This window comes from Giraffa tippelskirchi, chromosome 2 (assembly GCF_054371585.1).
Source record: "Giraffa tippelskirchi isolate mGirTip1 chromosome 2, T2T-mGirTip1v1.2.pri, whole genome shotgun sequence".
In the NCBI taxonomy this organism is placed as follows: domain Eukaryota; kingdom Metazoa; phylum Chordata; class Mammalia; order Artiodactyla; family Giraffidae; genus Giraffa; species Giraffa tippelskirchi.
Genome location: NC_137276.1, coordinates 34,139,211 through 34,152,219, shown reverse-complemented (window position 1 = coordinate 34,152,219; position 13,009 = coordinate 34,139,211). Strand labels below are relative to the sequence as shown.

The following is a 13,009-nucleotide window of genomic DNA, read 5'->3' as shown; positions in this document are numbered from 1 at the left end:
TACATGTTTAGACCTTCAAGATGTATGAGTTACATTACCTGGTTTATTTTAAGAAGCTAGAATGTTAGTATGGTACAGTAAAATATTTCAAAAGGCTCTCATTTTCAAGGACAACGTATATTAGTATTTGATAAAGCATTAAAGGATAAGCATCTTGTAATATACAAGACTTGCCCTTAAAGTCATAAATTCTCAACTGATTGCTAATCAGAGGATCCAGAATGTTGAGCAACTTTTTGATTAAATCACTTATTAGTTCACTCACCAGGTTGTTCCACCCCTGACTTGTTAAACTGGAATGCTGAGATGGGTCAGTAAAAAAACGGCAAGAGCAAAGCAAACAGCACCATATTTTAATCTTTATCGCAGGGCTAAAGTCCCTTCAAAAGAGAGATTAAAGTAGACCTAGCTGACTGTTCACATTCTGAGTTAGAGGCCCAAGTTGAATTAGCAGGGACTGTTATAAAAGCTTTAGGTTTCAGGCTCACAGTCGTCTGAGTAAGAAGAGAAGGCGTCAATGGATCTGGCTGTGGTCCTGGTGCTCTGTCTCTCCTGTCTGCTTCTCCTCTCACTCTGGAAACAGAGCTCTGGGAAAGGGAAGCTCCCACCGGGCCCCACTCCTCTCCCGATTCTTGGAAACATCCTACAGTTAGATGCTAAGGACATCAGCAAATCCTTAAGCAATGTAAGTAGGTTTTATGTTCCTCCAGTGGCTTGCAAAAGGTAAATAAGTGAACATTTACTTTAAAAAATATATATTAAAATACATTACAATATCTTAAAATTACTAAAAGATGCCATTTTAAAGCAAATACTCCCGTGGAATATTACTTTTTGTCTGTTATTGTCAAGAAGAGTGGAAAGCATTTCTTGAGTAGAGAAACATTTAGGTCTCTGTATAACTGACTCAAAATAATAATGTGGCAAAAGATTGGAGTATTTCTTCTCTTCCTTGTTTTACCACATTTGCTATGATTTTTGGCTGAGGGTAAATGATAAGGGAAGTGCTTTGTGATTAGAGATGTCATTCAAGAAGTCATCTATTATATAAACTGCGTGTTTTGTTCAGAATAACCATGAAAATTTAACTTCTGTGAAGAAGCAAACTATGCTAATGTTAAGGAAATAGCTTGGGATCAGGACAAGTATGAGTGAATGAAAGAAAAAAGTCATTAGTCAGAGCCAGCTTGGGTGGTAACACAATCCTTTTGGGTTCTGCACAGAGCTGCTCTCTGCAAGACATGATGCTAGATGAAAGTAATTGTTCTTCCATGAGCTGCTGCGTGTCCTGGCACTGACTCTGTGATGCTTGCTTGCTTCCTGTCAGTAATAGCATCGGATCTTAAACTGGGCTGGGCATTTGAATAACCGAGGGTGGTTTTTAAAAATGTAGATTTCTGGTATTTATTACTGCTGAGTCAGAATTCCCATGGAATGAGCTTTACAAGTGATCTGGAAGCAGTCAGCTGTATATTGGTTCTGAGGTAGGCATTGGGGTTACAGATAAATGTCTTAGGCACCAGAGGTCGACTAAGCAGTTTTGAAATGTGGGTCTTCTCTTTAGTAAAAATTTCTCCAAGGAAGACATACAGATGGCCATAGAGACATGAACAGATGCACAACATCACTATTAGAGAAATGCAAATCAAAACTACAGTGAGATATCACCTCACACTGATCCAAATGGCCTAAATAATAAAAAGTCTACAAATAACAAATGTTGGAGAGGATGTACGGAAAAGAGAACACTCCTACGCTGTTGGTAGGAATGTAAACTAGTGCAGCCACTATGGAAAACAGTATGGAGGGTCCTCAGAAAACTAAAAGTAGAATTACCATATGATCCAGCAAATCACTCCTGGACATACACCCAGAAAAACTATAGTTCAAAAAGATACATGCACCTCCATGTTCATAACAGTACTATTCACAATAGCCAAGACATGGAAACAACCTAAATGTCCATTGACAGAAGAATGGATAAAGAAGATATGCTACATATCTACAACAGAACACTACTCAGCCATGAAAAAGAAGAAATTAAAGACATTTGCTACAGCAACATGAATGGGTCTAGAGATTATACTAAGTAAAATAAGTCAGAAAGAGAAAGACAAATACCATATGATTTCACTTATAGAATCTAAAATATGGCACAAATGAACGTATCTTCAAAACAGAAACAAGACTCACAGACATAGAGAGGAGACTTGTTGCCAAGGGAGAGGGAAGGGGTAGGGGAAGGATGGTATGGGAATTTGGGATTGGTAGATGCAAACTATTATATTTAGAATGGATATACAACAAGGTCCTACTGTGTAGTCTAAGGAACTACATCCAATCTCCTGGGATAAACCACAATGTAAAAGAATATTCCAAAAATTATATATGTGTAAAACTGAGTCACTCTGCTGTACAGCAAAGATTGGTACAACACTGTAAATCAACTATACTTCAATTAAAAAAAAGATATTTGGGTCTTCTATTAACTGTGAGACACCAGAAATAAATAGAAAAGTCTTTGAGCCTTAATCTTTTAATCTATAAAGCAAGGTAAATAAACCTAGCTCAGGTTATTGATATGATGATGAATAATAATCTGAGTACCAATTGCTCAGGCCATGGCCTGGCACATCAGAGATGATATAATAATCACCATCATATTTGTCTTTTATAACATTTTAATGAAGTACAGTTGATTTACAATATTGCATTAGTTTCAGGTATACAGAAAACTCTTGCATTTTTTTTGCAGCTTATTATACATTATTACAAAGTATTTTTAACTGAAAATAATGGTGAACCTTTATTATCTTAAGAAAAACATCTGGACACACATACACATATTCCTAAAGGTTTTCAGAGGGTTGGGACTGAGGTTTAGAACATACACATTTTACTAAAATTTCCCAGGTGGTTCTTGACATGAATTACATCATAAATTTAAGATAAATTGTATATTGTAGATATTAAAAATTTTAAAGTTATGACATTTATGAAGGACTACTGGCAAGACAATATGACTGTGTCTGCTACATTTAACTAAAGATACCCATTTATTAAGAAACAATAGGCCCAGCAACTGATCTCAAACAGAAAACACTGGATTCAGTCTGACATGATATGGTACAACTTTGAATCTGTCAGTAAGTAGTACCATCCTCATTGAATATCTGCTTTCAAAATGTTTATTGCACACTTTGAAATTACTCTGCCATCATTAAACATAAATTTTGAAATTATAGCCATCCATGACTTACTTCCAATGAATATTCATTGGAAGGACTGATGTTGAAGCTGAAGCTCCAATACTTTGGCCACCTTGAGAAGAGCCAACTCATTGACCCTAATGCTGGGAAAGATTAAGGGGAGGAGGAGAAGGGGACACAGAGGATGAGGTGGTTGGATGGCATCACCAACTCAATGGACATGCATTTGAGCAAACTCCAGGAGATAGTGATGAACAGGGAAGGCTGGTGTGCTGCAGTCTATGTGGTCACAAAGAGTCGGACATGATTAAGCAACTGAGAAACAGCAAATGACTTAGTTCAGGTAGGTCAGATGACTACCATTCTATTCTAGCTTTCTGAATCTGTAAGGGGGAAAAACCTCGTAATGCACCTTTCTCTAGAATATCAAATAAATTTCAAATTGAAAATGTGACTTACTATGGTAATGCATGTGTTACTACTACAAACCTTATACAAAGAAAAACAGAGGCAAGACAGGTGTGGAAAGAGAAAAATCTTCTTTTGTTGGCCCTCAAACTGAGTGAAGTCCTAGAATGCAGTGATGATCTCTTCATTTATAATGGATATCTGTATATTCTTACTATGTAAATAAAATGGCTGGTATGAAGTGACTTTAAAGTTTGTTAATAAATGAGTTCTTTCTAACTTTAACCCCACAGGAAAGTCTGGATAAACTATATAACATTTAAATCTGCTTTGGAATATAGCAATACTGCTTATATTATATAAAAGTTTTGACTTTTTTCCTGTTAGAATTTTGTAATTGACTCAAGTACTATTACATCTCCGTTTCTGCACATGAAGACAGTGACGTGCTCCAAGTAATTCCCAGGTAGTAAAACACCTAGAATTTGAACTCTAAAGCCATGCTTTGGTGCCTGTAAGATTTTCTAGAAAAAATCTGATTGTAAACCGTTTTGCGTTTATATTTCACTAGATCCTCAGGAGAAAAGGGGGTGCTTACCTTGATTTTTCAGATTTTAGAAACATTTCCAGAGAATCAACTTGTCTAGTGAATGTAGAGCTTAATTTAACTAAAGTCTTGATTCCAAATCCTTTAAATGTGACCTAAAAATTTCCATCCCTTTTTATTTTTCAGTATATGCATATAATTGTCCTCTTAATCTTGTTGGCTACTTTTCAGTTCAGTTCAGTCACTCAGTCGTGTCCGACTCTTTGCGACCCCATGAATCACAGCACACCAGGCCACCCTGTCCATCACCAACTCCCGGAGTCTACCCAAACCCATGTCTGTCGAGTCAGTGATGCCATCCAGCCATCTCATCCTCTGTCGTCCCCTTCTCCTTCTGCCCTCAATCCTTCTCAGCATTAGAGTCTTTTCCAGTGAGTCAACTCTTCGCATGAGGTGGCCAAAGTATTGGAGTTTCAGCTTCAACATCAGTCCTTCCAATGAACACCCAGGATTGATCTCCTTTAGGATGGACTGGTTGGATCTTCTTGCAGTCCAAGGGACTCTCAAGAGTATTCTCCAACACCACAGTTCAAAAGCATCAATTCTTTGGCACTCAGCTTTCTTTACCATCCAACTCTCACATCCATACGTGACCACTGGAAAAACCATAGCCTTGACTAGACAGACCTTTGTTAGCAAAGTAATGTCTCTGCTTTTAAATATGCTATCTAGGTTGGTCATAACTTTGCTTCCAAGGAGTAAGCGTCTTTTAATTTCATGGCTGCAATCACCATCAGCAGTGATTTTGGAGCCCCCAAAAATAAAGTCTGACACTGTTTCCATGGTTTCCCCATCTGTTTCCCATGAAGTGATGGGACCAGGTGCCATGATCTTAGTTTTCTGAATGTTGAGCTTTAAGCCAACTTTTTCACTCTCCTCTTTCACTTTCATCAAGAGGCTCTTCAGTTCTCCTTCGCTTTCTGCCATAGGATGGTGTCATCTGCATATCTGAGGTTATTGATATTTCTCCCAGCAATCTTGATTCCAGCTTGTGTTTCTTCCAGCCCAGCATTTCTCATGACGTAGTCTGCATATAAGTTACATAAGCAAGGTGACAATATACAGCCTTGACATACTCCTTTTCCTATTTGGAACCAATCTGTTGTTCCATGTCCAGTTCTAACTGTTGCTTCCTGACCTGCATACAGGTTTGTCAAGAGACAAGTCAGATGGTCTGGTATTCCTATCTCTTTAAGAATTTTCCACAATTTATTGTGATCCACACAGTCAAAGTCTTTGGTATAATCAATAAAGCAGATATAGATGTTTTTCTGGAACTCTCTTGCTTTTTCGTGATCCAGCGGATGTTGTCAATTTGATCTCTGGTTCCTCTGCCTTTTCTAAAACCAGCTTGAACATCTGGAAGTTCACGGTTCACATATTGCTGAAGCCCGGCTTGGAGAATTTTGTGCATTACTTTACTAGCATGTGAAATGAGTGCAATTGTGCGGTAGTTTGAGCATTCTTTGGCATTGCCTTTCTTTGGGATTGGGATGAAAACTGACCTTTTTCAGTCCTGTGGCCACTGCTGAGTTTTCCAGATTTGCTGGAATTTTGAGTGCAGCACTTTCACTGCCTCATCTTTCAGGATTTGAAATAGCTCAACTGGAATTCCATCACCCCCACTACCTTAGTTTGTAGTGATGCTTTCTAAGGCCCATTTGACTTCACATTTCAGGATATCCGGCTCTAGGTGAGTGATCACACCATCGTGGTTATCTGGGCTACTTTTCAGTTCACCTCAAATTGCAATCTGCCTGGGGACAGAATTTGAAACTTAAAACTAAATGTTTGTAAATTTATAAAACATTGCTACCTTTTTTACTAAGCAAAAAAAAAATAAGTTAGGAGTGCATTTAATTCTATGGAACCCAGGAAAGGGACTGGAAAACTGAATAAGAAACTTTCTGAAAAGTCAAGTACTGATTTTTGTTCTCTTCTTTGAAAAGAAACTATTAATATCTCTACCATAATTTCTAATGCCAACTATGGCTTTCTTTAACATTTCTCCTGTTTTCAGTTCAGTTCAGTCGCTGAGTCATGTCCCACTCTTTGTGACCCCACGAACCGCAGCACTCCAGGCCTTCCTGTCCATCACCAACTACCGGAGCCTACCCAAACCCATGTCCATTGAGTTGGTGATGCCATCTAACTATCTCATCCTCTGTTGTCCCCTTCTCCTCCTGCCCTCAATCTTTCCCAGCATCAGGGTCTTTTCCAATGAGTCAGCTCTTCACATCAGGTGGCCAAAGTATTGGTGTTTCAGCTTCAACATCAGTCCTTCCAATGAATACCCAGGACTGATCTCCTTTAGGATGGACTAGTTGAATCTCCTTGCAGTCCAAGGGACTCTCAAGAGTCTTCTCCAACACCACAGTTCAAAAGCATCAATTCTTTGGCGCTCAGCTTTTTTTATAGTCCAACTCTCACATCCATACATGTTTTAAGGAGAACTATATTAGCTTCCTAAACATCAAAAAAACGCAGTGAGATATACACCTGACATAAAAGTACCCATAGTTTCTTATACTGCCTCTTTTTCATTGTTCTTGTTTTCAAAAAGATAAAGAAGGACAGGGCAGGAAAAATAGCATTTAGTTTTTCATGTAAAGTAATTATTAAAAGAGATTAGCCCTGGAAATCATACTTCTCTGTGGTAGCCCTTAACGTTGAAGGATCAGGAAATAAAATATCCCATTATTACAGAAACAGAACCAACTTATATAAATAATGAAATTACTCACCTGTAAGGCCTAGAGTATACTCCCTTCTCTGTGGTTTGATTTACATAAGCAAAGAATATAAGTTCGTCTGTCATGAGAATGAATGAAGGATACGTTTGTTTGAACCACTGAAAGGATTTTTCTTAATGGCTCAAGCCATTTCATAATGTAGAAATCCCTTTTTCCTATTTTGAGTAACGAAAGTCCATTCTTAAGAATATATTGTCCAACAACTAAAACAATCTGAGGATTTGTTACTTGTCAGTGCTGTAAACTGACTCCCCCTTCCGTTACTACCTGCTGCCCTCCTGACCGTTTGGTAGGCGTTTGCTTTACAGCGTGTATCTAGGAGGGGCTTGCCCAGTGACTCAGTGGTAAAGAATCCGCCTGCAATGAAGGAGATGCAGGAGACTCCAGTTCGATTCCTGCGTGGGAAAGATCTCCTGGAGGAGGGCATGGCAATCTAGTATTCCCAACACAAGAAACTCTAGTATTCTTGCTGGGATAATCCCATGGAAAGAGGAGCCTGGTGGGAGGCAGCCCATAGGGTCGCAAAGAGTCAGACGTGCCTGAAGTAACTAACCACACAACATGTATCTAGGATGCTTGTTCCAGGGTTCCACCTGGTATAAATACTCCGCCAAACTCACGCCACCCGGAAGTGGCTGCCCATTAACACTAGCAAGTCTACCAGGTGATGCTTCTGGTGCCAGGCCAAGTTGTCCGCCACCGCAGAGCTGCTGGAGGTCCATCGGTGAGGAGCTGTTGGTGATCAGCCGCCCGGGGTAGGATCCCAGACGCAAGGCGAGCACTTTGTTTTGCGCTCCATCCGCTTCCAGCGCCTCGCGTCAGTGGTACCACCACTCAGGTGTCCCAGGCTCCCAGTGGCGCCTCCTCCCAGTGCGATCGCTTTGTGGCCCAATCAGTGATGGGCACCGCCATCTTTGCGGTGGCCTGTTTCAAGTTACTGAATGTAATTCCCTGTGCTGTACAGAAAGCCTTGTTGCTTCTCTGTCTCATGTATAGCAGTTTGTATCTGTTAATTTCGTACCCCTAATTTGTCCCTCACCCACTTTGGTTACCCACAAATTTGTTTCCTATGTCTGTGAGTTTGTTTACAATTTGTATATAGGTTCATTTGTATTTTTTAGATTCTATATATAAGCGATATCATGTAGTGTTTTTCTTTTTCTGGCTTATTTCACTGAGCTTATTCTCTAAGCCCATCCATGTTGCTGCAACATTTTATTGTTTTTTTATGGCTTAGTAATATTCCATTGTGTGTATATACTGCATATGCTTAAGCCATTTATCTGTTAATGGGCGCTTGGGTTGCTTCTATATCTTGGCTATTGTAAGTAGTGCTGCTGTGAACATTGGAATGCATTATCTGAAATGAATTAGAGTTTTCTTTTTTTTTTTTTTCTGGGTATATACTCAAGAGTGAAGTTGCTCTTTCAAATGGATCATATGGTAGTTTTATTTTTAGTTTTTAAAGGAATTTCCATATCGTTCTCCTTAGTGGCTGCACCAATTTATGTTCCCACCAACAGTGTAAGAGACTTTCCTTTCCTCTACACCTTCTTCAGCATTTAGTATTCATAGACATTTTGATGATAACCACAATGGTACCTCATTATGGTTTTAATTTTCACTTATCTAATTGTTAGTGATTTTAAGAATTTTCATTGCATGTTGGCCATCTGTATGTTTTCTTTGGAGAAAGGTCTCTTTAGGTCTTCTGCTTTATTATGTTGAGATATGTTCCCTGTATAACCACTTTAGTGAGAGTGGTTTTTTTTTTTTTACCATGAATGAATGTTGAATTATCATACTTATAAATCCCAAAGAAAGGGAATGTCAAAGAATGCTCAAACTACTGCACAATTGCACTCATCTCACACGCTAGTAAAGTAATGCTCAAAATTCTCCAAGCCAGGCTTCAACGGTACGTGAACTGTGAACTTCCAGTGTTCAAGCTGGATTTAGAAAAGGCAGAGGAGCCAGAGATCCAATTTCCAACATCTGTTGCATCATCAAAAAAACAAGAGAGTTCCAGAAAAACATCTATTTCTGCTTTATTGACTATGCCAAAACCTTTGACTGTGTGGATCACAACAAACTGTGGAAAAATTCAAGAGGTGAGAATACCAGACCACCTGACCTGCCTCTTGAGAAATCTGTATGCAGGTCAGGAAGCAACAGTTAGAACTGGACATGGAACAGCAGACTGACTGGTTTCAAATTGGGAAAGGAGTACGTCAAGGTTGTATATTGTCACCCGGCTTATTTAACTTATTTGCAGAGTACATCATGAGAAACGCTGGGCTGGAGGAAGCACAAGCTGGAATCAATATTGCTGGGAGAAATATCAATAACCTCAGATATGCAGATGACACCACCCTTATGGCAGAAAGTGAAGAAGAACTAAAGAGCTTCTTGATGAAAGTGAAAGAGGAGAGTGAAAAAGTTGGCTTAAAACTTGACTTTCAAAAAACGAAAATCCTGGCATCTGGTCCCATCACTTCATGGTAAATAGATGGGGAAACAGTGGAAACAGTGAGAGACTTTATTTTTGGGGGCTTCAAAATCACTGCAGATGGTGACTGCAGCCATGAAATTAAAAGATGCTTACTCCTTGGAAGGAAAGTTATGACCAACCTAGGCAGCATATTAAAAAGCAGTGACATTACTTTGCCAGCAAAGGTCCATCTGGTCAAAGCTATGGTTTTTCCAGTAGTCATGTATGGATGTGAGAGTTGGACCATAAAGAAAGCTGAGTGCCAAAGAATTGATGCTTTGAACTGTAGTGTTGGAGAAGACTCTTGAGAGTCCCTTGGACTGCAAGAAGATCCAACCAGTCCATCCTAAAGGAAATCAGTCCTGAATATTCATTGGAAGGACTGATGCTGAAGCTGAAACTCCAATACTTTGGCCACCTGATGGGAAGGACTGGCTCATTGGAAAAGACCCTGATGCTGGGAAATATTGAAGGCAGGAGAAGGGGATGACAGAGGATGAGATGGTTGGATGGCATCACTGACATGATGGACATGAGTTTGAGTAAACTCCAGGAGTTGGTGATGGACAGGGAGGCCTGGTGTGCTGCAGTCCATGGGGTCGCAAAGAGTCAGACATGACTGAGTGACTGAACTGATACTGATAATGGTATATAAGATCCAGAAGTGTTTGTAGTTATGTGTGGGAGAATAAAATATCAACAATATAATGATAATAATAATCTTAATCATGAGAAAAATAGACCAAATTGTGACTTTTTTTGCTAATATTTGCTTTTTCTTTCCATTTCCCAGCTCTCAAACACCTATGGCCCCGTGTTCACAGTGTATTTTGGTTTGAGGCCCACTGTTGTGTTGCATGGATATGAAGCAGTGAAAGAAGCCCTAATTGATCTGGGAGAAGAGTTTTCTGGAAGAGGCAATCTCCCAATGGATCAAAGAGTTAATAAAGGATATGGTAGGTATGCATGTGCACGTCCAACATTGGTAATGGGGATGGGGAGAATGGAAAAGAGAAATTTGAAGAGCCTCCCAGCAGAGCTTGGTGCATCTCTGAGGCTGCCAAGTGTCAGCTCACTCTTTCTTCTCTAGGGCCTCCCTCCTAGTTTCTGTTTCTCTTCCTGGTAGGAATCATCTTTAGCAATGGCAAGAGATGGAAGGAGATCCGACGCTTCTCTCTCATAACTTTGAGGAATTTCGGGATGGGGAAGAGGAGCATTGAGGACCGCGTTCAAGAGGAAGCCCGTTGCCTTGTGGAGGAGTTGAGAAAAACCAATGGTGGGTGATTCTATGCTGTGTAATTCTGACCTCAGCACAATGCTCTCTTCTCCAGTGATGCCCTTGGCAGCATTTCAGGGGTGGCCACATCTTTCCTATGGTTCATGGTTTTCAACCCTCCCGTGGAGAAGAGAGAGAGAGGGGAGATAGCCAAGAGGGCTTTTGAGTATCTATGCTTGTGTGTGTACACCCATGATGGTGCATGTAGTATGGATTAAAGGTCATTTGATCCTATTCTGTTTTGAAATTTTTGTTTTCAGATCATTAGGTCATGAAGGTAGGAGGTTTTGAGTCGCATTTTTTTTTTTTAGTGTTAGAGAGTAATTTTTTTTCCCCCATAGTGTCAGTATGTGTTATCTATTCCAGAACATTTCATCAGGGAATATTTGTCAAATGGACACGGTGGGAATGAATTCATCATGCCCCTCTGGAGGGCATGTGCTTTCACTTAATTGGCCTGTATTTGTATGGTCAGCCTTACTCAGATGTCTGAGGGTTTCTTCAGACATTCATTGCCTACAGTTCTAGCCAGTAATGATATTTTTCTATGGTTTTAATTACTTAGGCATCCTTCAGTGCAGGCCTCATCCATTGTGATTTCCTTGTAAACAACAGTTTAAAAATTATCAGCTTGAGTTATTTGATGTTGCTTCTAAGTTACAGTATCATTTTATGAATTCTAAGAAATAGATGCTATAGAATAATCCTAAAATTTACACAAATATGAGCTTATAAAATGATTTATTTAGATTTCAGCCTGCCTTCCTTGTTAGCTGCTTCCAATTTCAACTTTCTCTTTACATTTATCTCCCCTTCCTTACTGGTAAAGAATCTGCCTGCAGTGTTGGAGACCTGGGTTCGATCCCTGGGTTGGGAAGATCCCCTGAAGAAGGGAAAGGCTACCCACTCCAATATTCTGGCCTAGAGAATTCCATGGACTGTATAGTCCATGGGATTGCAAAAAGTCAGACACAACTGAGAGACTTTCACTTTCCCTTTACCTTACTGGTATAATAACCAAGTTTTGTATTTTCTATATTTTATGATACTTGGACAACTTGGGAAGCCTTGCAGACCTGGGGAGCAACTGAGTCTCCCCAGGTTAGTTAATCCTGAGACAGAGCGTCACATCTTTTCTATGAGCATGCCTTTGGTTTTCAAGCCAACCATCCAGAGCCCATACCCTCGGGATACCTACTTTAGGAAACCCTCATACACCAAGCCAATATTCTCCCTGCCCTAAATCAACCCAAGGCATTATGGGAAACCGGGACCATCCTTACCACCTTGAGCCCTCTGAAATTACCCAAACTATCCAGTCCTAAGGTTAGTTGGCATACTGACCCCACCTCGCTCATTTCTTCCATGAAAACCCTGTGAAAGCTCTGCTCATGCTCTCTCCTGACCAATCTTGGTGCTTCCCCATGTGGCCCTGTGTGGTGTACCCCTCCTCTTGGAAACAAACTATCTTCTCTATGACTATCATCTCCTGATCTGTTGACCTCATCATGTGAATACAAATAACCCCCCACGTATATTTTAAAACAATTGGATTTGGAATTAGAACTCAGGGTAATTTTTCACTCCTACTGCTAGCTGTACTGATTTATGAAGCGCTTGTCACAATGAATCTTATTTTCAGTCTGGATTCCAAATTATCTGCTTTGTAAGTCTTCCTCTCCAGTGATGTGACAGGAAAGATTAAAAATTAGATTTTAGTTGTCACACACATGGACATTTCATTTTAACCTTTCTTGTTTGCTTTGTGATTGAAGTTTGAAATAAAGAATTCTTACTTTCATTTTAGGCAAACAAATCTTACAATTTGCAGTCTATTTGTGTTACTTTTTCTTCTCATACAGTGGATGATTTTACTTTCACTCATTTTTCCATCAAATACCTGAATTTTTCCATAATCTTTCTCTCTTAAATCTCTTCCTCTCCTGATCCTACCAGTCATTCCTTCAACTATTTATTATATATAAAATGTTCCCAGGTTCCTAAATATTTTTTCCTTCTTACGTCAGTGCTTAATTGTCTAACTTACCAGACAGATGTGATTCTGTACTGATAGATAACTTGAATTATTGTTTTTAACTGGACCTTTAAAATTATTTTCCATTCTTCAAAATAACCAGCACTTTGGCTCAAGGCAGTGAAGTAAAAGGACATTTTGTAAACCAGTTATTAAACAAACTAGGATGGGGAAGTTCCCTGTTGACTGAGTGGTTAGGATTCTGGGCTCTCTCTGCCATGGGCCCAGGT

General features: G+C 39.6%; 1 protein-coding gene across 4 annotated transcripts in view; it reads left to right on the top strand.

Moving 5' to 3' along the window:
* Window positions 1-517: 517 nt before the first annotated feature.
* The window catches only part of LOC145531414 (cytochrome P450 2C18-like), a 33,471-nt gene continuing 20,979 nt past the window's right edge, over window positions 518-13,009 (top strand). For 2 of the 4 annotated variants that reach the window (XM_081553837.1, XM_081553826.1), the window contains exons 1-3: window positions 518-685; window positions 10,262-10,424; window positions 10,595-10,744. In XM_081553837.1, the coding sequence (XP_081409963.1) occupies window positions 518-685; window positions 10,262-10,424; window positions 10,595-10,744 (481 nt within the window). The other 2 variants (XM_081553848.1, XM_081553855.1) reach the window with 2 other exon arrangements.